Source organism: Armigeres subalbatus, chromosome 3 (genome assembly GCF_024139115.2).
Source record: "Armigeres subalbatus isolate Guangzhou_Male chromosome 3, GZ_Asu_2, whole genome shotgun sequence".
NCBI lineage: Eukaryota > Metazoa > Arthropoda > Insecta > Diptera > Culicidae > Armigeres > Armigeres subalbatus.
In genome coordinates, this window is record NC_085141.1 from 269,954,379 (window position 1) to 269,979,934 (window position 25,556).

General features: G+C 40.9%; 4 protein-coding genes across 8 annotated transcripts in view; 2 read left to right on the forward strand and 2 right to left on the reverse strand.

The window, feature by feature from the left end:
* Positions 1–9,414: 9,414 nt before the first annotated feature.
* LOC134224218 (HIG1 domain family member 1A, mitochondrial-like) lies at positions 9,415–11,256 on the reverse strand. 2 transcript variants are annotated; one of them, XM_062703520.1, is made up of 3 exons: positions 11,073–11,256; positions 10,415–10,756; positions 9,415–9,999 (listed from the first exon to the last, which is right to left on the reverse strand). In XM_062703520.1, the coding sequence occupies exon 2, from the start codon at positions 10,742–10,744 to the stop codon at positions 10,475–10,477; it is 270 nt and encodes an 89-aa protein (XP_062559504.1). In that variant the 5' UTR covers positions 10,745–10,756; positions 11,073–11,256; the 3' UTR covers positions 9,415–9,999; positions 10,415–10,474. The 2 variants fall into 2 exon arrangements, with proteins under 2 accessions (XP_062559504.1, XP_062559505.1); XM_062703521.1 differs by lacking the exon at positions 11,073–11,256 and having other exon boundaries at positions 10,415–10,762.
* Positions 11,257–13,249: 1,993 nt separating this feature from the next.
* On the forward strand, positions 13,250–14,811 carry LOC134222457 (uncharacterized). The gene is made up of 4 exons (XM_062701602.1): positions 13,250–13,808; positions 13,883–14,128; positions 14,180–14,548; positions 14,597–14,811. Exons 1-4 carry the CDS (start codon positions 13,250–13,252, stop codon positions 14,809–14,811), a joined length of 1,389 nt encoding a protein of 462 aa, XP_062557586.1.
* Positions 14,812–16,453: 1,642 nt separating this feature from the next.
* LOC134219664 (uncharacterized protein K02A2.6-like) lies at positions 16,454–17,486 on the forward strand. The gene is made up of 2 exons (XM_062698468.1): positions 16,454–16,676; positions 17,048–17,486. The coding sequence occupies exons 1-2, from the start codon at positions 16,454–16,456 to the stop codon at positions 17,167–17,169; spliced, it is 345 nt and encodes a 114-aa protein (XP_062554452.1). The 3' UTR covers positions 17,170–17,486.
* Positions 17,487–23,322: 5,836 nt separating this feature from the next.
* LOC134224258 (uncharacterized) overlaps positions 23,323–25,556 on the reverse strand; it is a 34,927-nt gene continuing 32,693 nt past the window's right edge. For 2 of the 4 annotated variants that reach the window (XM_062703587.1, XM_062703584.1), the window contains exons 2-4: positions 24,777–25,157; positions 24,477–24,708; positions 23,323–24,411 (exon numbers count right to left, since the gene is read on the reverse strand). In XM_062703587.1, the coding sequence (XP_062559571.1) occupies positions 23,467–24,411; positions 24,477–24,708; positions 24,777–24,997 (1,398 nt within the window). In that variant the 5' untranslated portion in view covers positions 24,998–25,157 and the 3' untranslated portion in view covers positions 23,323–23,466. The remainder of the gene's footprint in view (positions 24,412–24,476; positions 24,709–24,776; positions 25,158–25,556) is intronic. The other 2 variants (XM_062703586.1, XM_062703585.1) reach the window with 1 other exon arrangement.

Below are 25,556 nucleotides of genomic sequence, written 5' to 3' on the forward strand. Positions count from 1 at the left end.
CAGAGTGCAAATGTATGTATCAGAACTCAAATTACAGTCAATATGGGAAAACATGTCTCAATAGCCGTCACTCTTCATTACATACATAAAAAAGTGATGGTATTTGATATTTGCCCACAGGACAACCAGCTATATTGATTATTAATTATATTTGACTTCCGGTAATTGAGAAAATAATTAAGCTATTTTACTATTAAGAGGAAAGTAAAAAATATCTTCATACCAAAAGTAGGAAAGCGAGATAAGACGCATCCTAAATCATTCAGGCCCATTAGTCTTTCATCAGTTCTGTTGAAAACTATGGAAAAGGTGTTGAGTGATTATATCAACTCAAATTACATGATTAAACATCCATTGTCTAAGTTCCAGTTTGCTTACCAGTCCGGTAAGTCAACAATTACGGCACTTCATACAGTTGTATCTAAAGTGGAAAAGGCGCTTTCGGTAAAATCCGTCAAAAATTGTAATTGTACCATTCACTAGAAAAAAGAAACTTGATCTAAAAGCTCTTAAGCTTGGAGGACTAGAAATTCAGCTAAGTGAACAGGTCAAATACCTGGGAGTCATTCTGGATTCTAAACTAAACTGGAATGCTCATATTGAGTGTGCGATCGGAAAGGCAACTAGTGTCTTCTGGATATGCTCTAAAACATTTGGAAGAAAAAAGGGCTTAAGACCAAAAATGATAAAGTGGATTTATACTTCCATTATTCGTCCAAAACTGACATTTGCTGCTCTTGTATGGTGGCCAAAAACAAAAGAGGCTACTGCACAGAAGAAGCTGACAAAACTGCAACTGCAACTAGTGTCCATTGTTATAACGGGAGCATGCTACGCATCTCCTTCAAAATCGTGAGATGCAATTCTAAATCGGCTACCATTGTATAAATTCGTGCAGTTAGAAGCGGAAAAAGAATATGCAAACACTTAAATGATTGAAGTTATTCAAGTCAGGCGATTTAGTGGGCCACTTGAGTATTTCACAAAATTTTCAATATGGGCCAGTGATGAATATGAGTGGAGACTGGATGAAACCTGTGGAGAACTATGACATTCCTTATAACATACGTGAGCCATCACGTATGGACTGGTGAAATCGGAGGTCCCACTGTTTGGGACAGTTCCATTAAATTCTACACAGATGGCTCAAAAAAGGAACAAAAACAGGGAGCAGGAATCTTCGGCCTGGGATATCGATCTCAGTGGCAATGGGAAACTATCCAACGTTGTTCCAAGCAGAAATTTTTGCTATAATAAAATGTGCTCATATCTGTGTAGAGAGGAAATATAGATATGCAAATATTTGTATCTTCACAGATAGTCAAGCGGCACTCAAAGCATTGAGTAGCTTTAAATGTACATCAAAACTTGTCTGCGACTGCATTCTTTCATTGCGAAAATTGTTCCAAGAGAACTCCGTAAATCCTGTACTGGGTTCCAGGATACTGTGGCATTAAAGGTTATGAAAAGGCACACGAGCTTGCGAAACAAGGTTTAAATGCAAAAAAATTATTGGCTCAGAACCTTTCTGCGGTATATATCATACTGTACTATAAAAATTGAATTGAAACTCTGGGCACAAAAGGTTGATGACCAACTGGTTGGTTGCCGAAAAGTGTGCTCAATCAAAGAGATTTATAATTCCCAATGTTAAAGTAACCGAAAAGCTCTTGGAGCTCAGCAAGAGAGCTCTTTGCACCTTCACCTTCATATTAAACAATAATTTACAATAATTAATAATAACAATAATTAACAAAAACAATAATTTAGTTTATCGTTTAAAATTTCAAACATCCATGTCATTCATTAGGGTTGCCTCACTTTGAAATTTATAAAATGTCAAGCTATAGCCAGGTAATTTTTTTTTTAACCGACAATTTTAAACTAATAACATTCATTACGCTTTTTTTCTTTGCGAATTTAAATTAAATTAATGAAGTCTAGGAGTTCATTTAGAATCATAATCATCACACACATCACACAGTTTTCCGCGAGCAGTAATGGCCGCCAGCTTGCCTGCAGGTTAGTCTCTGATTTGACATTTCTGGAGGTCAACTGCACCCACCACTTGAGCATTCTGACCAATGTGGCATAAAGAAGGTGCTGATTAAGTGAATTCAAGCCTTTTAATATACCACGTTGATCAAAATGCTCGAAAGGTGGGTGCAGTTGACCTCCAGAAATGTCAAATCAGAGACTAACCTGCAGTCAAGGTGGCGGCCATTACCGCTCGCCGAAAACTGGATACAAACTTAACTCAACATTATTTTCTATACATAATTCTAAGTTACATTTTGTTAGTTACCATGAAAATGTATCTCAAAAAATATATTTTAGTTACTAGATAAAGATTGTCGCTCTCGTCGCTGTCCGGAACATCTTTTGCTGGCGAGGATATGAGCTAAATGTTAGAAGGAAAATCCATACGATTTGACAGGTATGTACCACACATGTTTCGGACAGCAGAACAAAGGGAACCGAAGGGACAATCTTTATCTAGTAACTAAAATATCTTTTATCTCAAATCGTTAATTTGAATAACTTGCATTTCATTCCCTAGTCTCTGATATGTTATATGAACCATAAAAAGATATTTTAGTTACTAGATAAAGATTGTCGCTTCGGTTCCCTTTGTTCTGCGAAACGTGTGTGGTACATCCCTGTCAAATCGTATGGATTTTCCTTCTTTGACATTTAGCTCCCCTATCCTTGCCAGCAAAAGATGTTCCGGACAGCGACGAAAGCGACAATCTTTATCTAGTAACTAAAATATCTTTTGAACCATATCACGTGTCATTAGTTTTCTCAAAAGATATTTTAGTTGCAAAATAAAGATTGTCGCTTCGGTTCCCTTTGTCCGAAACATGTTGGGTACCGAACTGTCATTGTTTGCGCGCGCTTCTAAAGTTCTAACCATGCGTATAGTTGAAATTGTCATACAAGCGAGTGCATTCATCTACATTGCAATGAACCATGGTTCCCGAAATGCGAGAGAACTTAAAAAAAAGAGAGTAAAAAATACAGAGCACGGTGCTACAAACAAACAGAGTGCACATGTGGCAGTATGCTAGCGGGAAAAATCGTCGCAAGCAAAAGATCCGCTCCATGCAAGACACAGCTCCCAGTTCGGTCGTTTGAACTAAAAGATATTTTAGTTACTAGATAAAGATTGTCGCTGTCGTCGCTGTCCGGAACATCTTTTGCTGGCGAGGATATAGGGGGAGCTAAATATCAAAGAAGGAAAATCCATACGATTTGACAGGTTGACAGGATTTGACAGAACAAAGGGAACCGGAGCGACAATCTTTATCTAGTAACTAAAAATATCTTTTTTTTACCACATGGTTTGCTAGAACAGTTCTGAATGGAGCGCAGCTCTCGCTTCTATGTCACAGCAATTTCGAGCTGGACGACGACATGAGCTGAGCTGAGAGTTGTTCGGATCTTCGGATCTTTTGCTTGGTATGGTTCGTTCGCTACCGCACTACTAGGTATCGTTTATGTGTTCGTTCATAGCGCCGAGTATGTGGGTATGGGCTTAAGAAAATGATAGAAACCAAAAAGTGGAATATATAGATGAGCGAAGATAAATCCTCTGTCCAGTGGCGTAGCCAGAAAATTGGTCGGGGTTGTATTCTGAAATTTTTTTCGCAAAAAAATTCTTCTAAAAATGTTGTCTCTGAGGGGGGGTGTTTATGCCTCTGTCTCCAAATGAACTGTTAAACGCGTCTCCAAACGAGCATGACGTCACGATTTTAATAAAAATGTTAAAGGCTGTGACGTCATTTGCGCGCGTGCATGGTCAAAAAAGGACTCAGCCATGCTGCTTTCGCTCATCTATAGATTCTACTTATCTATAGTTATTAGTATTCGACCCCTTGAGGTACAAATAATAGACGTGAAATGCTCAAACAAGCTGTGTACCGCGAGTGTGGTATTTTCGCTTGTGTTGTACAAAATACAACAGAGCACGTACTCGACTGCGTAACGCTCGGGGAAGTTTCTCAAGGCGCGTGTTTTACTTAAGGACTATAGTATCATAAATTTTAGGTGAGCTGAGCTAAAAGATCCACGGTTTATCAGCTCAATGTAAGGAATCGGACCTTCGGAACAGTCGAACACCCATTTCTACGGAGAAGCAACAATTGACAAGTACAGTCAGTCTCAGCTAAGTTAAGCTAAGCTATATCCTTGTTTAGATATACAACTTTTGATTAATCCACAGTTAGCCTGTCAATTCTAATAAAATTTCAAATTCTCTGAGAAATTCTCTGAGCCTCCCTGAACTAGCAGAAATGATTACGTACTTCCAGAAAGTGTTCAATTATATTATGGAAGGGCAGATTCTATTAGAAATTTCAAGACGTCTTGGAAAATCTCCATACATCATTAACACCTTTCGAATAGTTTTCTCCTTTACAAGCCCGGGAAACCTTCACGATTGTCAGTTCGATCTTTGATAAACTTTCAAACCTCTGATTAACTTTGAAACTTTCTAATGATATTTTTATAGATCTAGTAATTGAAATACAGTCAACTCTCTACATCTCGATGTGCTATATCTCGATATATCTCCCTGTGTCGATGGTTTCCTCTAGAAATACTAGAATAAGAGATCGGCGATGACCCCATTTTGTTTCCAATCGAACTGTCAAAAGCGGTTCCAATTCAACTTGTTTACATTTTGCATCCATAAGAAGCTAGCAAAAGATTCAAGTGCTTCCAGTTTTATTTTCACGATTTCACACATTTCCATTCGTTGCCATTTCGGCAGATTTTTACTCCGCCAATCTCTGGTAATAGTGTTGCTAGTTTCCTCAGTCCCTCCAACACACATATGAGCTTTCTACATCTCGATAACCTCCTTATCTCAATATCTCTCTATCTCGATGTGTTTTGATCATATTTTATTCAGGATTCACTCTCCTTATGTCGACATGTTCAAATTTTTAGGCTACTAGACCATCTTCGGACAATAATAAACACATCAACAACAGAACATTTGTTTTGCTGTCGTTTTTCATAGCAACGAGCTTTTTTTGGATCTAGTACCCATTTCAATTTCCCTTCTATCCTCGATCTCTCCCTATCTCGATGGTCCTTTACATATCGAGACGTGGAGAGAAACTTGACTGTAGCATTGATAGTATTATGGAACGTACACACGATCAAACAGTTTGACCAACATTGACTCCACATCTCGTTTATTCAAACATCCATCAAGTTTTACCAACAGCGGCACGAACAATCAATTTATTCGACCAACAATATCACACACGAACGACCATCAAAACCATCAAACCATCAAAAAATATAGGGAGTTTGTGCAACTTCACTACAAACGCTCAAACATGTTCGGCGAACCTCCGACAACTCAAACCAAAATCAAACCGTTTTTTCAACCGAGCCGCCAACTGTCAAATGGTTGTTCAAACAACTTCACACACGTTCAAACAAAGCAGCAACCGAAGCGTTTTCTTGGGGGCGGAGTCAATGTTCGTCGAACTGCTTGACTGGTGTGTACGTTGCATTAGATTTTTACTTATCCGGATTATAGACACTATAGGTTCCATAGACGAGCGCAGGCACGGTTGGGTTATTTCGATTAAAAGTGTTTTTCCACTTTTTCACAGTGTACCACGCGAATTTGACGTCACACGCTGCGTTGCTTTGGGTTGCAATAGTGACGTCATGCTCGTTTGGCTACACTAACTGACAGTTCGTTTGGCTACACTAGCCTTCGCCTCAGCTCGTCTATGGAACCTATAGTGTCTATAATCCGGATATATCACCAAGGTATACCACAAAAGGCCGTAAACCCAGAAGGTCGAACCACGAAAGGCCGAATGATACAAAAGGCCGAATCATTACAAAATTTCAATCTTTCAATTAAGAGAACTTGGAATATTCACAAATTTACGTTTACTTTTATTATGCTGCCCATTAAGAAAAACTTGTCCACGTGTTTTGCAAATATTAGCAGCGATCTAGTCAATCTTATTCGGTTGAGGTATTTAACGTCAATTCAACGTCGAAGCTCAATCTTTCAATTGAAAGTAGTTGATTGACGTTGTTTACAGAGTTTTTTTTATCTTTATTAAGGTGTTTTTTAATCTACAGACTAAGTTCAACACCGATGTTTACAGAGTTAATTTGACTCCTTATATATTGCTTAACAGATCAATCTTCATTGCAGTAATGAAACGTAAAAATATTATCACTTTAAAGTAACGGAGTAATCAAAACACCTTAATAAAGATTAAAAAAAAAACGGAGTAATCCAAGAGCTATCTTTTTTCTTCCATTGCTGATGTAGTAATCATTATCAGTAGTATTGGAAAAAGTTAAATTCCAAAATCATGGCTCACAGAATCGAATTGCTGATTTGCATCAATGTAGGAGTTGTGCGCTTCATGATGCATGGTTGTGCTAATGATGTGCACTACTCATGATCTAATTGCGACATCAGAAGCTAAACAAAATAGACTTTTCCAATTATTATGCTTTTGACTAAAAGCTGAATAACTTACGGTAACGCGGTGTTCTTAAATGTATTTCATTTTCTTCCAATTTAGAAGAAGCTGACTTTACAAGACTTCACTGAGAAATCACGAAATAATCCGAATATTCTAAATTATATTAAGTATTTGAATAAAATAGTAGTTTGTGCAACTAGTTGCAAAAAGATGATTTTTTCAGCACGAGATGTACGTTTATCCAACGAGGCTTGCCGAGCACACGCTATTTTTTGCAATGACGAAAAATGAGCTTAAATATGATAAATCTGTACCAAAATACTAAAGAATATTTACTCCACATGATAATTCTTGCCAATAAATAATGTTATTTGCTGCAGAGAACATTCAGATTCTATGTTATCGTGCCACATAGCATAGCTCGACATGCCTTGAAGCGATAGATAAACTTGCCTTTGAAAAAATCTGATGTTATGTCCATCAAACTATTTCATTTATTACGCGACGCAGAGAATACACTATTTGAACACTATCCCAAACTAATTCAGCAAAATGTAGTCATGTAACTACTGTTCCGATGTTGGTTTTCATTATAGCACCCAAATGAGTTTACAATGTTATGGAAACTCATATGTGAATATGTACGTTATGTGGAAGATATTGATTTGAAAAATGTATTGGGGTAACCACTTTCCCTTCGATGGGACTCGAACCCATGACCCTACAGTACGCTAGACTGGTGCTTTAACCAACTAAGCTACGAAGGACCTCCGTCGGCCTTCGCAACCTAGCGGCTACTGAACGAGCTCGAGATTCCCAAATTGGACGCATAGTCAAATCACTCGCAATCCATTTCTCAAGCCAATACTTCCACATGTGTATTGTACACGTCCACATTAGAGGAGCGTGAGTATTTAGAATGTCTGGCGGCTATACACATTCTTCATCAGCAACGGTACTGATCAAGTGAGGTTGTGTAAGCATTTGCCAGTCGGTCGTCAAGCTCAGACCCGACCGCATTGCGTAGGCAAGAGCACGCAACTCAGGTTCAGTTCAATCAAAGTTAATTGCCTATTTCCGGGGATTAAACCGCCAGACATTCTAAATACTCACGCTCCTCTAATGTGGACGTGTACAATACACATGTGGAAGTATTGGCTTGAGAAATGGATTGCGAGTGATTTGACTATGCGTCCAATTTGGGAATCTCGAGCTCGTTCAGTAGCCGCTAGGTTGCGAAGGCCGACGGAGGTCCTTCGTAGCTTAGTTGGTTAAAGCACCAGTCTAGCGTACTGTAGGGTCATGGGTTCGAGTCCCATCGAAGGGAAAGTGGTTACCTCCAATACATTTTCAAATCAATATCTTCCACATAACGTACATATTCACATATGAGTTTCCATAACATTGTAAATTAACGTCCAAGTCAGGTGGTTTAATCCCGGAAATAGGCAATTAACTTTGATTGAACCCAAATGATTGCTATAATGGATATTATGCAACCCATTTGAGTTGCATATTGTTCATTAAAGCACCCATTTTGTTGGTATGGAAAAGTAGGCCGATTGATCACTCAAAGACGAACTGTAAACCAGGTATTATGATCAGGAATTGCAAAAGTTTGAATGAAATCGGTAGACCAACAAACCAACAAAATTAAGAAATATGTAGGAAATATGGAAATGAAATTTGAATAGAATTATTTTACAAAAATTCTTGGGCACTAGAGGCACTAGTAAGTCTGAGGCCCCTGGTGATGGAAGATAGGCAGCGACTTTACAAAACTCCAAGACATAGCATCCCGTCATGATGGAGCGCAACAACGTGGCAACCACAATTCTATTGAGTGCCTAGTAGGCAATGCTTTTGACATGTAGAAAAATAAGCCTTCTAGAATAAATTGTTCATTCTGCTTCTGACCACTAAACAAGAAGGAAGCTTCATTACGACTACTGTCTGAAGTTCCAATCCAATGCCTGCCCCCTTATTTACGCCAATGAATATCACAAAAATTATTTGCCTTGCATGCTCAGATATTTCCGAGAATACGATATTTTTCTTATCAGAGTTAGATTCCCAAATATTTCCATAAAAGCTGAAACTACGATAGCATTAAACCGAAATTTGCTGTAGAGATAATGCAAAATAAGGGGATCAAAAGTTAGGAACAAAATTGTTTTCTATTTTTTTTTGATCTTTGTCATTATTATCTTCGACAAAAACAAAGCTTTGTCATTGATTCTATTTTGTCGCTTGTTTCGCATGTGCATCCAAGAAAAACTAATTCCCTGCTCTGGATAACCCCGAAAATTCCTTGATATTTCCCTTTTCTACTCTTATTTATTATGGACAATATCCTATTTTTTACGGTATTTTTTTATGGAAATTTTATTTTGCTGCCGGTAAAAATCTAGCCAAGAGTAAAATCGTCAATTTTATAACAATTTTACCCCACCCTAATGAATAATCTCAACCTTGAGGCAGGTTTCAAAAAAACACACGTCAGCAAACGTCCGCCATAAACAGCTGTAGTAGCACCGTCGAGCAAGCATGCGAATAATTTCTATAAATAGCATGAATGTAGAACACATTTTTTTCTGGATTCACCCGAAAATGCAAATATTTCCGCTATGTTTTGATAAAAACTAGAACAAAGATCCTAATTAAAAAAAAGATTCTTTTATACATTGGCCAGTCATCATATACTCCATCGCATTCTATATTATGTTCAGATACTCAGTACCGAGTTATATAAACAATTGACAATACGAGCCAAGGTAATTCGAAAATGACGTCGATTACTTCTAATGCTTTCTAGTTTACTGATCACATACACTAACATCAAAATTTGAATACCCCTCCGCTCTTATCTATAAACTTCCGACGTCATTTTAGAACAACCTCTGTTCTGAACATATCATTAAATAATAAACAAGATGGATTAATGTCTCCATAAACGAAACAATTTATTCACGTGTACTGTACACTAAGTGGAAATGTCTATCACATAGTAACATCGCTCGGTCAGCTTGTCGTTAATGTGCTAAAACCATCTCCCACACGAAGCTAAAACAGATCATTTCTGTGTGTGAAGCCAGTACTAACCCGTAACAGAAAGAAGAGTACAAAATGCGCGTGCAAACTAGGATCATTTTTTCCTGCTGAGTCATTGTGAGTTTCACTTTGCTTATTGGCTCTTCTAGAGTATCAGATTGAAACTTGCTTCCTGTCTAATGTTTCCTGAATCTAAATGATTTGTCCACCTCCTTCGTATCACATTATTATGTCAGGTGATTTTCCACATGTTCTTCTTCCTTTTGGTTTACTATAGTTCACTTATTCTTGCGCTAAAATCACAGTGAATCGGGGTACATTGACTAACTTCGTATTCTTTCTTTTACAATATTCGCGCTTGAGGGGATTTCCCTTATTTTTTGTCAGGAGAAAAAAGATATAATAATCTTAAGGAAAGAACTAATAAATATTGTTGAGTTTTGTTATAGAGTTGATGAATACTTGCTTACAACTGTAAAAAATAAGCCAAGAAAATAAGAAAACTGATATTAATTATAGTTATTTTATCAGTAAACGAAGTTTTTCGATTCATGAATATGTATATTATTTGCTGCTTATTGAAAAATTAGTTTATCACTGCTTGTCTTTTTATACAAATCCAGCAATAAAATGCTTTGCTATAGACATAATGCAATCATTTGTAGTAACATATCTAGGGCCCGGTTTGACGCAATTACATTATTGATTCTATAGTCTATTGTTCTTGTCTCAAGTGGTGTATTTGTATTTGACAAACAAAAAAAAAATGTTTTGGGATACCCTAATATTTGTTATAACACATGATCGAAAAACTTGCTATAGATAAATATGTATGTGTTTTCATTAATAGCATAGTTGAAGTACAGAAATATCCGTGCTTTACTTACCATTAGTCGACTTAAATCCTAGTTAACTCAAAACTGCACACTTTACAGCCACTTATCATTCTATTCCTCCTTCTTTTTGAAGATGTATTCGTTGGCCATTGTATAAGCCAGTCCTAACGATAGAGCCCCAACGACCGTTCCCTGAGCTGCAACACGAAGCTGCATCAGGAACACCGAAGTGGACATACCTTGACGGTTTCGGTATTTGTAGGCACCGATACCACACACGAGCAATAGCCCAGCCAGTCCGATCGGCATGAAAGGAGATTCCCGTGCCTTACGAGCTAGCTTATCGCCACTTCCTTCTTCGATTACTGGATGGTTGACCATTGTAACGGAGTTCTGCATTGTGGGACAATATGTAGTAATTAAAAAAGCGAAGAAAAACGAATCCGATTAGTTCGACGAATAACTGCTGAATGATCGACTGAGCGACAAATCGAGACAATCATAATAGCGATATTTTGCAGACGTCCCGTTACGCACATAGCACATCTACCCCACCATTCAGACGAACCAGATCAAGCTGGATGACGACACTAATCACATACTATCTTCATGTTCGTGCCTTTTTTCCACTTCAAGGTCAAACCCCCTTCTACCTGCAACAGCTGGGGTTTGTTACATCACGTATGCTACTATGGGGTCTTAAACCTACCTGAGCAATTGCACGTCCTACGGAAAGATGCAACTTAGCTGCGATCGCTGGATTGGGAGGAGCTCCGATGGTAACTGCGAAAACGGAATGATGCAATTCCTCTAAAATTTGGGTATATTTGTTTGATGTTCGACAACCATCAGTGTCACATACACGCGGGTCACTCACAGCTCGTTGCTTTTTGGCGTTTTTTGGCTGACAGCTGACTCTTGATGATGGTGATCGATGATGACGATAATAATGATGACAGTTCATCGTGAGTTCGTGAGTCACATATGGCAAGGTGGGTCGTTTTTCTTCGTTTATGAAAATAAAGAGAATTCATAAACACGAAATAGTAGTTTGTGCAACAAGTTGCAAAAAGATGATTTTTTCAGCACGAGTTGTACGTTTATACAACGAGGCTTGCCGAGTAGTATAAATACTACGAGTGCTGAAAAAATCGAGTTTTGCAACGAGTTGCACACGCTATTTTTTGCAATGACGAAAATTGGACTTTAATTTGATAAATCTGTACCAAAATTGTAGTCTAATTTACTCCACATGATCATTCTTGGCAATAAATTATGTTGCTGCAGAGAACAATCAGATTCCATGTTAAGGTGCCACATTGCATAGTTCGACAAGCCGTGAAACGATAGATGTACGCCTTTGGAAATTTTTGACTTCATGTCCGTCAAACTATTTCAATTATCACGCGACGCAGAGAATACACTCTTTGAACACTAACTCAAGCTAATTCAGCAAAATTTAGTCATGTAACTACTATTCCGACGATGGTTTTTCATTATAGCACCCAAATGAGTGCTATAATGAATATTATGCAACCAATTTGAGTTGCATAATGTTCATTAAAGCACCCATTTCGTTGGTATGGAAAAGTAGGCCGTTTTATCACTCAAAGACGAACTGTAAACCAGATATTATGATCAGGAATTGCAAAAAAATAATTTTTCGAAGTGCGTTTACGTTTATGAGGGACCGACTGTTTATAAACATCGTAAGTATACTTCGATGACATTTACTTCCAGGGTGTAGCAGCCGTAAAAAGTGTAGACAACAACCTTCCGTGCACCATGTTGTGGTATCCGCCCCTAGCTACACCACTGGCTGTCTGGTACAGCAGTAGCGATCGATGAAATAAAAGTTCAGTTTTATCACTGACTGCACACCCGAGCAGACGCGCGTTTACCTGTATCACTTACAGTATCACAGTCTCGTTAGTAATTAGTTTAAAGAACCCAATCTCCCACGAGAATATTACAGTGGCGACGAGGTGGAGATTTTGTTTTCGCGTCCCGGGAAGTGCTAATTAGTGCAAGTAGTCCGGTTTCCCAGTGAAATTTTGGTGTTTTTCACTGCTGTTTGGACGAACCTGCGAGCGAGCCATTCATCCGTTCGGCGATTGATTGTTTATTGCCTACGGAGGAGCAACAGTTTGCGCTGCGCGGTAGCAGTACCTACACTGCAGGAGTTGGTTTGTTTTGCTGTTTCACACAGGTTTGCTGCAAAGTAATATTGAAAAGTGGAAATAAACAGAGAAAATCGTGTTTTACTTTGCATGCGTTAAAGTGTTGAAATCAGTTTATGAGCCATTTTCTTGTGCCTAGCAAGTAAAGAAATTGTGTTTCATTTTGTTTCCGTACAGTGATCCGGCTTTGTGTACATAAATAATAGCTAATTAGAACTTGTTTCGTCACAGCCGAAGAATTTGTCACGTACGAGAGTTTGTTTCAACAACAGTGTAGTGCAACGCACAGTGTATATCAGTTTGTTTGCAACTTGTTTCGCATCGCTGATACTGTTGTATTGGTTTATGCTCATGTTTAATAGCAACTACAGTTTATGCTTGTCCATCGTTTTTGTTTGTTTGTGTTTCACGTTTGGTTTGTTTCGTTGATAAAGTTTGTCGTTGAATACGATTGATCCGAAACGGTTGAAGTTTGTTTGGTTTGACACAGAAAGCAGTTTATGTTTTGCACTGTGGAGCAAATCGTTTAAAAAGTTGAACAAAAGGTTTACAAAATAGTTTTGAAAAATTTTGTTTTAAATTTGTCAACTGTTTGTTTCTGATCAAGTTTATTGGATTATTACACTGAAAAAAGTTTTAGTTTTGTTGTGTGTGATAATTTAACTAATCGTTTTTCACAGTTTTCGTCGTTTTCATCGCTGTCAGTATGCCGTTAGTGAATCACGTTGAGCCGTACATACCCGGTACGATTCCGTTTAGCCAGTATCTGGAGCAGATGGACTGGATTTTCATCGATAACAAGATGTCGGATGCGAATGAACAGAAGGCATCGTTTCTGGCGGCATGCGGAAAGGACGTTTACAGCGAGTTGAAGCTTCTGTTTCCTGGAAAGGATTTGAAATTGGTGTCGTTTAAGGAGATTACCGATGCGTTGAAGAAGCGATACGACAAAACTGAAAGCGACATGATCCAGCGTTACAAGTTTTATCAACGAATGCAAGGTTCTACCGAAAGTGCGGAGGATTTCATTCTCGCGGTGAAGCTACAAGCGGAGATGTGTGAGTTTGGCGAATTCAAGGACATCGCAATCCGCGACAAGTTTGTATGTGGCATTCGCGACCCGGATGTTCAACAACGTTTGTTTGATGAGGAAGGTCTGACGCTAGCCAAGGCGGAGAAGATCATCATCAACAGGGAGCTAGCTGGAGTGAATCGAAAGCTGGTTTCTCGTGAGTCCGGTCGAGTGAGTGTGTTGAACAGGCTTGGTAAGCGAGAAGAGAGTGTTGTTTCACGTAGTAGATCCCTGTGGTAGAAGTCGTGGACCAAATAAACGTTTTAGGAGCCGTAGTCGTTCTGGTTCGTTTGATCGTGGACATCGTTCTTCATCCCGATCGCAGAAGTTTCCACTGCAGTTACTGTGGCAGAGATGGTCACACACGTCGCTTCTGCTATGACTTGAAGGATAAGGTTAAGAAATCTGTGAAGTTTGTGGATTCTCCAGCAGCAAAGCCGAAGTTGACAGAGTACCAGAAGAGTTTGCGTCGTCGGCTGAACAGATCTATCTCGGATGATGAGGAGATGGATTGTATGTTGATCTCTTCCATCGGAAAAATCAACGAACCGTGTTTCCGTACAGTTTTGGTTGAAGGAGTACGAGTAGATATGGAGATAGATTGTGGAGCTGCAGTTTCCGTCGTCAGTAGAGAGACGTACGAGGGAGAATTCGCCGATATTCCGTTGCAGAAGTGTACGAAGAAGTTGGCAGTGATTAATGGAAGTCGTTTGGTTGTTGAAGGACAGATTCCGGTAACGGTTGAGCTGAATGGACGACGTCAGGTCGTTAAACTGGTTGTTTTACGCTGTGGAAGCTCGTTTACACCGTTGTTAGGACGAGATTGGCTGGATATCTTCTTCCCTGAATGGAGGAAAACGTTTGGCAGTGGTGCAAACCTGAACCAGCTGTCTTTGCCGACTTCAGAGGAACGTGTCGTGGAAGATATTAAAAGTAAGTTTGCCAATGTGTTTTGTAAGTCTATGTTTACTCCCATCAAAGGTTTTGAGGCAGATCTAGTGTTGAAAAAAGGAGCAGCACCGATTTTCAAGCGTGCCTATGACGTTCCATTACGTTTAAAAGACAAAGTAGTCGAACATTTAGAGAGTTTAGAGAAAGATGGCGTCATAACACCGATCGATGCAAGTGGAGTGGGCATCACCGGTGATTGTTGTAGTGAAGAAGGATGGCGGAATCAGGATGGTGATCGACTGTAAGGTTTCGATCAACAAGGTGATCATTCCAAACACCTATCCGCTGCCGTTGGCACAAGATATGTTTGCTTCACTAGCTGGTGCTAAAGTGTTTTGTTCCTTGGATCTGACCGGAGCGTATACACAGTTGTTGTTGTCGGAAAAGTCGAGAAAAATTATGGTGATTAATACAATCAAAGGTTTGTTTTTGTATAATCGTTTACCACAAGGTGCTTCTTCAAGTGCTGCTATATTTCAGCGAGTCATGGATCAAGTTTTGAAAGGCATTGACGGAGTTTATTGCTACTTAGACGATGTTTTGCTAGCTGGTGAGGATTTTGAAGACTGTTTAAGAAAGCTTAATTTGGTTTTAGAGAGACTTTCTAAATTCAACATTAAAGTCAACTTGCAAAAATGCAAATGGTTTGTGACTAGTTTGCCATTTCTGGGTCACGTGTTGACTGATAAAGGTTTGTTGCCGTGTCCAGAAAAGGTGGAGACAATTCGTAGAGCCATGGTTCCGAATAATGTCACCGAGTTGAAGGCGTTCTTGGGTTTGATAAATTACTACGGTAAGTTTATACCCAATTTATCCTCACGTTTAAGCTGCTTATATGGTTTACTCAAAAAAGACGTTAAGTTTGTCTGGACTGATGAGTGTCGTCGTGTGTTTGAAGAAAGTAAGCATTCGTTGTTGTCTTCAAAACTTCTGGAGTTTTTTGATCCGCAAAAGCCTGTCGTTGTTGTGACAGATGCTAGCAGTTATGGGTTAGGTGGTGTGATTGCTCACGAAATCAAAGGAGAGGAGAGGCCTATTAGTTTTACCTCCTTCAGTTTAACTAACTCGCAAAAATCCTACCCAATATTGCATTTGGAAGCGTTGGCCGTTGTGAGTACCATAAAGAAGTTCCACAAGTTTTTGTTTGGAAAGAAATTCACTGTGTATACCGACCACAAACCGTTGATAGGCATATTTGGTAAAGAAGGCAAGAATTCGTTGTTCGTGACGCGTCTGCAAAGATATGTAATGGAACTGAACATATACGACTTTGACATTGTTTACAGACCGTCATCGAAAATGGGCAATGCAGATTTTTGCTCAAGGTTTCCTTTGCCTGATGAAGTGCCAGTTTCGTTGCAACGGGAGTTTATCAAGAGTTTGAACGTTTACGATGAGTTTCCTTTGGACCATGTTTTGATTGCATCTGAAACAGAGCAAGATGAGTTTATTCAAAGAATCGTTTCCTACATGAAGCATGGTTGGCCAAAGAAGTTAGAGCGTAGTTTGTTGGATGTTTATGCTCAGCATCAAGATCTTGAACTGGTCGATGGTTGTTTATTGTACCAGGATCGTGTGTTTATTCCTGCTAGTTTACAAAAGCAGATGTTGAAGTTGTTGCACAGGAATCATTCAGGAATCACCAAGATTAAGCAAATGGCAAGGAGGACAGTTTACTGGTATGGCATGAACAGTGACATCGAGAGTTTCGTCAAGTCATGCAGTGTTTGTTGCCAGTTGAATGCAGTTACGAAGCCAGTTTCAAATTCTAGTTGGATTCCTACTACAAAACCGTTTACACGTATTCATGCAGACTTCTTCTACTTCGACAAGAAGGTTTTCCTGGTCATTGTAGACAGTTTTTCAAAATGGATTGAAGTTGAATACATGAAGTTTGGAACAGATGCCAGGAAAGTCAAGACCAAGTTTTTGAACGTTTTCGCAAGGTTTGGGTTACCTGACGTAGTTGTTACGGATGGCGGACCACCGTTTAGCTCGAAAGAGTTGATTGATTTCTTCGAGAAGCATGGAGTCAAGGTGATGAAGAGTCCACCGTATAATCCATCGAGCAACGGTCAAGCGGAACGTATGGTCAGGGTTGTGAAGGAAGGTTTGAAGAAATTTCTGTTAGAACCGGATTTGGCTGGTTTAAGTACTGAGGATATGGTGTCGTACTTCTTGTTTGGCTACCGGAATACTTGTTTGGAGGATGGATATACGTTTCCTTCCGAAAGGTTGTTTAGTTTTAAGCCGAAGACGCTGTTGGATTTACTCCATCCAAAGAATAGTTTTAAGCATCATTCGACGAAACCAAAGGAAGTGGATAAATGTATTGTAAATAGTCCTAGTCCCAAGAAACATGACTGGATTGACAAGTTGCGTCCTGGAGATATTGTTTACTATAAGAATTTCAGACCTACGGATATTCGTAGATGGTTAGAAGCCAAATTTCTCAGACGTATCTCCTCACGTGTTTTTCAGGTTTCCGTTGGAGGGAGAGTTTACTCCGCTCATCGAAATCAGCTGAAGCTGGTGGGCACCCCAAAGCGCCGAGGTTTGTTCTTGGGGAGGAGCGAGAGGGTCCAGCGAAGAAAGCGTGCTAGAGAGGACGATGACGAAGACGTTAGGTTAAGCGACGACGAAGACGACTTTTATGGTTTTCCTTCGGATTCTTTCATCTACGGTGACGGGGATGGTCGTAACGGGGTCACGGGTCGTGGTCCTGAGGCGAGGTTTGGTGTTTCGCGCCGTCGAAGTGAGTCGTCAGTGGACGATGATCAGCGAGGGTCGTCGAGTTTGCCGCCTGAGCAGGTTGATCCGCAGGCTGGCCCATCGAAGCGAGTGAAGAACCGATCGTCACCATCGAAGAACCGTGTGGAAAGTGTCCGACGTTCGGAGCGACTAAAGCGTCTCAAGAAAGATGTCGAATTTAAATATTATTGAACTATTGTGTGTTTTAAAATGTTTAACTGCCACGGAGGCGGTCAAAAGTGGACTAGTTTATCGGTAGTTATGTTTTGCCGAGTTCTGATGTTGTTTAGCGGTAGTGAAGTTTAGCCGCCTGTTAAAATTTACGGCAGGCGAGTTTTGCTGGTTGTTTAGAGTTTAAGCAGTAGTGAAATTTTGCTGCAATCGATTGTAAATGTACATATTTAAATGTACACTAAAAGGGGTAGAACTGTGGTATCCGCCCCTAGCTACACAACTGGCTGTTTGGTACAGCAGTTGCAATCGATCAAATAAAAGATCAGTTTTATCACTGACTGCACACTCGAGCAGACGCGCGTTTATTTGTATCACTTACAGTATCACAGTCTCGTTAGTAATTAGTTTAAAGAACCCAATCTCCCACGAGTATATTACACATGTTTACGGCACTCGTAACTGAGTGGCGATGCCGGCGTTTCTATCTGTGTTGTTAAACCTGCTAGAGTAAAATGCCCAATCGTGGACACCCTAGTAGCGAAATTATGCTCATTTTGTCATAAGGAGTAGAAATTTTCAACATATTAATTCTGCTTGACATCTAATAACAAGTTCTGCATCTCCTTTTCACGATAAATACATAAAACACGACGTTATTCGTTGAAATTAACATTTTAAAGTCTGACTGAATTCGCCCTATAGTAGACCCCCTGGGGATCCATAATATGAATTTGCTTCCCTATAGTCGACACTTCATTTGATTTTTATGTTCCGTTTTGGGACGTTCTTCTTCCCTATTATGGACCCCCCCCCCCAAATATTCCTAATAATTCCGTGTTTATTTTTTATAGAATTGTATAAAATCATTTAATTTTACTTTCCATAGCATTTCCAATGCATGTAATCAAATCCTATAGGACTGTAAGGTAGGTTCTCCCGATGGAATTTCATAGCAAAATATTTACATTGTGCTGTAATAATGCTAAAATGGCTGGAGGGTCCCCTATTGGTTGGGGGTCCACTATTGGGCACTTTACCCTATGTTTTGAGATTTTCACAATTTTCACCATGAGCTCATGGAAGAATGGTATGGTAAAACGACCTATTATGGAGGGGTTAAGCACCGTGTCAAAATAAAATTGATTACAAAAATTCTTAAAAAATTACCTGTTGGTCGATTTCCATATTGTAGTAGTTGAATAGGAGGCTCGTAAACTATAGTTTCGTAAATATTACGTGAATTGTGTTGAACTTATGTTGTTTTGTTTTTATCAGATTAAAAACAAACTACCGCAATAATAGGACGCAGTTGCCTATCGTTGCGATATTTTTTGAAGGTCAGTCCTATTGTTGCGGTATTGCATGAAATTCTTATGGAGAGCGATACCGCAACAATATGACCTTAGCACTACCGCAATAATAGGCTCAAGGGATTCAAATTTTAACGAAAATGTTGATTTTTCATCATTTTGAACGGAATTTTGTGAAACAAAAGCTGTTCTAGTCGTTAATTCGAAGAGTTTTAGCGTACCCACAATTGTTTTCAATGGTATTATATCCAGAATGGACTACTTTAACACTACCGCAACGTTAGGGCATACCGCAACGATAGGACGTTTTACCCTAGTTGGAAATCGATAAAATGTCTGAGAAAATCAGGTACAGTACACCCCCGCTGATCCGACAAATGTATGGCCGGACTACCGGGGTTTCTCTCGTTAATCCGACTGTCAAATCCATACAAATGAATCAAAACAAAATCACAGCACAAATTTGAGGAGGTTAACTCATGTAGTGTGGGGATGGGTATGTCATGTATGTAATTCTTACCCGACCCACTAAAACCAAAACCCTTTCGCCAGTCCGTACCCCCGGCCCGCAATTAAGCAATACAAAAGGGGGCGAAGGGGGGACTATTGAGAACGTTCACAAAAGATATTTTAGTTACTAGATAAAGATTGTCGCTTCGGTTCCCTTTGTTCTGCTGTCCGAAACATGTGTGGTATTACATTTAGATCCCCTATCCTCGCCAGCAAAAGATGTTCCGGACAGCGACGACAGCGACAATTTTTATCTATAGTAACTAAAATATCTTTTACGCTCACACCTATGCTAAAGCACTTGACGTTAAAACACATCGAATTAAAGGGTGGTAACCTCACCACCCGTCGATCGCAAGCTATGATAGTAACACATAACATATAGGCATCATTGCTGTGAAATGTGGTCCTTTCAGGATTTCGAAACGCTAGCGAACCTAGCGGTGGAAGTCAAGCTTTACTGAACAACAAGCATAAGACAGAACAGCATCGCATGCTTTGCTGTCTCTTTCTTTCGCCTTGGATATACGGGAGTGCCGTTTGTTGAGGGTTGATAAACAAAGAGCCTACTTTGAAACTTGCAGATTGTTCTATGATACCTATCTGTTTTGTGATAGTAACCTAGCGGTCCGTATCATAATCTCACGTTGGAGACGAGCACCCCGACAACAACCACCGCGCATGAACCGCAATGACCTCTATATCCACATACGGAGGTCCCCGCAGCCCACCCGCGACATGCTGGTTGTCGGGGTAAGCAAAGTGTTCACTGCATCACAGGTGCCCTTACTGCATTCGTTGGTTTTGTTCAAGACGCCACCACCGCTGCAGTTTCGACATAATCTGTTGAGATGCTCAAGATGAATACACCACTAGGTGTTCCAATCTGCCAAATTCACGATTCAGCCATCTTGGATTTTAGTATGGGAGAGCCAGCCGGTTTGTTTTCGTTGGGCACGGAAAATGAATTTTTCACCCCCGCCTTGTCCGGGGTTGTATCCATACCGCTAACAAGCAGCATGGCATTGCGTTCTACCTCGAAACGAGGGCATGCGAACATCACATGCTCTGCCGACTCTACCTCACCTACACATTCTGGACACTCCGCAGAATCTGCGAAGCCAAACCTGTGTTTTTTAAAGCAACCATGTTCAGACAACACCTGTGTTAGGTGGAAGTTGACCTGACCATGTTTTCTATCGACCCAGTTGGACACATCCAGAATCAGTCTGTGGGTCCAACGACCTTTGACTGCGGTGTCCCATGCTCTTTGCCATTTGAGCAGCGAGGTTGCTCTCTTGACACGTCGCACTTGCACGATTCCCTTTCGTTGTAGCACTCCACATCTTCCTCTAGGAGTATGTCTATCGGCATCATCCCAGCTATAACGAGGCGGTGTTCATATAATATGGTGCGATATGCGCTGGCGACACGTAGGCACATCAGCCGGTGTACTCTGATCAGTTTCTTCACATTGTACTCGGCCACGGGCCATGCCAATACGCCATAGCGGATGCTACGCCCGCTATCAACCTACGCACTTGACTATGCAACGCCGATATGTTGGACATCATTCGTGATAAAGATTTTATCGCTAATGAAGCCCGATGACATGCATAATCGACGTGGCTCGTAAAATTGAGCTTATCGTCGATCATCACGTCCAGATGCTTAAGAGACCTCTCGGAGTTAACTGTGCAGGTCCCTACTCTTATCCTCGCTTGCTGCAACCCATGGCGGTTATGCACCACCACGACTTCTGTCTTGTGATGTGCAAGGGACAACCGCCTCGAGTTGAGCCATTCATCCACTCTGCCAATCGCGTATGAAGCCTTCAGTTCGACTTCGTCGAGAGTGTCTCCTGTTACCTGTAGCATTACGTCATCCGCGAAGCCTTCTTTTTTCACACGGGCCGGGAGACTTAAGCGTAATACTCCGTCGTACATAATATTCCACAGAACCGGTCCGAGGATCGATCCCCGTGGAACACCCGGAGACACTACGATCGACTTTTGACCAGCATCCGTGTCGTATATCAGCACACTATTCTGAAAATAACTTTTCAGTATCCTGCACAGGTAATCCGGAACTCTCAATCGGTGCAGGGAGTCAGCAATAGCTGCCCAGCTAGTATTATGATGATATGGAAATGCTAATATCATCTTCCAAACTTAGACGTACATGTTCATGATAGAATTAGAGGCGAAAGTATAGAACTGATAGTTCCGTTAGGATACGGCAGGCATGAAGAATGTTTTTATAGAAAGTTGATTTGAAAGCGAGCGGAGGGCAATATTTGTGATGGCACATATCACACGACCTTCCTTCTGCCAAGCTCCCGTATGAAGGGGGAGGGAAGAATATCAGCTGATATATCTCCACTGGCAAAAGGAAGGTGGTTTGATTTGCTCATATGCCATCGCGTGCGGAAGGATTTTCTATCGATGCACATAAAAGTCTTCTCCATTCAGCTCGGTCCGCGCCTCCGAATTTCTCTGCTGGTATCGTTATCGGCGGTCACCAGTGAGCCCAAGTACACGAATTCTTCAACCACCTCGATTTCGGCACCACCGATAGAAACTCGTGGTGGGTGGCTTACATTGACCTCTCTTGAGCCTCTTCCTGTCATGTACTTCGTCTTCGACCTGTTGATGAGTAGTCCAATCCGTTTAGCTTCGCTTTTCAGTCTGATGTAGGCTTCCTCCATCCTCTCAAAGTTACGTGCCATGATATCAATGTCGTCGGCGAAACCAAATAACTGGACGGACTTCGTGAAAATACCACTCGTGTCAATCCCTGCCCTTCGTATTACTCCCTCCAAAGCGATGTTGAATAGCAGACACGAGAGACCATCACCTTGCCGTAACCCTATACGCGTTTCGAAGGGACTCGAGAATGCCCCTGAAACTCGAACTACGCACATCACCCGATCCATCGTCGCCTTGATCAACCGTATCAGTTTATCCGGAAATCCGTTTTTCGTGCATTAGCTGCCATAGCTGGTCCCGATCGATTGTATCATATGCGGCTTTGAAGTCGATAAACAGATGATGTGTGGGCACGTTGTATTCACGGCATTTTTGCAATACCTGACGTGTGGCGAACACCTGGTCTGTGGTAGAGCGTTCACCCATAAATCCCGCCTGGTACTGCCCCACGAACTCTCTTGCAATTGGTGTTAGTCGGCGGCATAACATTTGGGAGAGTACCTTGTAGGCGGCGTTCAGCAATGTGATTGCGCGGTAGTTGCTACAATCCAGCTTATCGCCCTTTTTGTAGATGGGACACGCGACACCTTCCATCCACTCCTGCGGCAGAGCCTCATCCTCTCAAACCTTGGTAATCACCCAGTTCAGCACTCTAGCCAGTGCCTCACCACCATATTTAAACAGCTCTCCTGGTAGTTGGTCAACTCCAGGGACTTTGTTGTTTTTCAGCCGGCCGATCTCCTCCTGGATTTCCTGGAGATTCGGAGCCGGAAGTCGCATGTCCTGCGCGCGTGCTCCTAGGTTCTCATTACCATACCGCCACCGTTGTTGATGGGGTATACACGGCAGACTATGGTGGGCTGGACTCGTTGTTCGTATGCCGGAAGAGCGTTAAGTGAAGATAATTCAGTAGGGAATCCGGAAGACGATTCGTAGAAGGCCACGTACACAATGGTTGTTTGCAGTTGAAGAGGACCCGAGGGCGCTCAACGTTTAAGGCGACTGGAAGCGTTTTTCCCAGGATCGAGTCCAGTGGAGAAGGATACTCTATTCGGTGTAGGTTCATCGAGTAGCTGTAGCCCATCAAGTAAGTAATGACTGGTAAATTGATGCAAGGAATGGATGGAGAACTATCTGCCAGAAGTGATGAGTAAAAACTTCTGAACATTGTGAAAGAAAAACCCGTGTCTAAACATGGATCAGTAGAAAACTAATCAAAACAGTAAATATATTATTTATTTAACAAACAAAGCGTGAATTTGAAGAAGGTGATATTCGCTAAATATAATTGTATAGATTATTTCAATTTATTAATTTTATTTTCAGGAATTCTTATTCACAACAGGCCCTATCTCGTTATTGCGAGCGATTGTCATATTAAATCTAATAGAGATTCGTAGATTTACTGATTAGAGTGCTATTCTTCGAATACGCCTTTCCGTATCCATTATTCTAACGTTTTCTTTTTATCTGATGTTTGCACGGAGCTTTTAGTGACTTGACTGTCTTTTTCGGTGTTCCGTTTGTACACATGGTTACTGGCTGGAATTTGCACGTAGTCGTAGTCCGTTACTGGTTGACTGCTTTGTACCGGTACAACCGGAGTGTATGTAACGGGCCGTGGCGTGACTTGATTGGCGTAGATGGTTGTCCGACGCACTGTTGGCCCAATGCTGGGCGGTGTCACGTTAATGTCCCTGTAGATGGGGTATACCGCGGGTTGAGCTGTTGTTACTACAACCGGAATAAGCCCTCCCTGGGCTATGGTGTTGGATTGAATTTGGGATGGGTTGGGAGTGGAAGACACATATGCAATGTTCGATGTCGGTTGAAACGTGACGTACGATCCGTGGGACGGCGCTATGGTGGATCTGATAAGATTATTTGCATGTGGACCAGTATTGTAGCTGTGGATCTTGACATCGTTGACGCGTAACTGAGCTGGGTAATAAGGAGCAGGGATTTGGGTAGGAGATGCTTGTGAATAATAAATCCTCTGTCGGGGACGTGGTTGTTGAACAGGAACCGATTGTCCTGTATATTGCTGGGACTGTTGCAGGCGTTTGTAATAGTTATAAATAGGTTGAGCTGATTCCAGAGGAGAAACTACTGGAACTACGGCTATCGGTCTTTGAATTACGGCGGGAGCTGCGGTCACGTGGTTGATCGAATTCTCACCGTTATCATTCTCGTAGGTCACATCGGCACGATACCCATTATTGTCAGCGACATATTTAACGATCTGCATTCGTCCATCGGGTAGTTGAACTTTATAACTGCCTTTGACTGCTCCGTCGACCTGCTGTTGCTGGGTGTGGGAGAAATCGTCTCCAGACGCCGAATCCTTCACCGTGTAAGAAAAGGCGTAATGTTTCTTGAGATTGCTTGCTTCCTACAATGGTACAAATACACTAATTAGATAAACAGCCAAGGCACGTGGTGCTGATAGCTAATTACATTGTAATTATCGTAATCATTGTCTGCGAGGTTAGTTTCTACTTGGCGATTCAGAACACGCGCAGCATATTTAGCCAGAGCCTTGTACGCTGGTTTGACGATTTGATTGTCTGCTCCGGAAAAGCGTTCCGTTTTGGCGAGTCGTTCTTTGAGGGCGAACTTCTCGTATGGATGGGGTAATGCATTCATCGCTGCACTATTCGTTATCCGTGGGAATTGGATTGGAGCTTGGCTGCAAACAGAATTATTTGTTATAATTAAAATGGTTTCTATCTAATGTCTTGAAAATATAAATCGTACCTTAGTAAATTTTCCATATACTTTCCACTGTTAATTATAAGACTTTTATCAAAAATGCTGACTCCGTCGTAGGCATCGTCGTAAGGATGTGGATTGATGTCCCGAGGTCGTAACAACGATGAAGGCTCTGGAGTTTCAATAGCGCTCACATAGATGTGTGATATGCTCAATGATAGTAAGATCAACACCATTCGGAGATTGAGATCAGTCTGCTGCAGCATCTTTTTATCTAATTGTTCACAACCTTATTTAATTTATGATAATTCGCCCTCTCGTGCTGGACCTGTGATTATATTTTTTCCGAATTTTGAACCATTCATCGAACGTTCCAACAAAAAAATTCAGATACAGCAGACAACCATCAAAGAGCACCGTAAACCTCTTTCAACGGAATAATTTTAAAGAGAATGGTTTGGCTTATTTTGATTTTGATTATTATTGCTGAACATGCACACAATTGCCAACTGACTTTCAGCCCACACGTGAAGTCCATTCCCTTCCTTAAACGCGTTTCGCCGCCTCGGGTCATGCATACACCTATTTGCGGACACCGAATTGCTCTTGTCAAGCTTGTTCTATATTCGTAAATGTGCACATTAAAGAGTATCGCAGTTCAGCCTCTCGTTTCGCAGGCTGCAATCAATGTTGTAGCGAAATTGGCCTGTGAGGCTCTTTTTAGTGTGGTACCAGGAAAGGTGCAATAATAATTACTTCTGGGTGTTATGCTTTATTATTCCTCGCAAAGTGTTTCAAGTGTAAGTACATATTTTAGTTCGATAA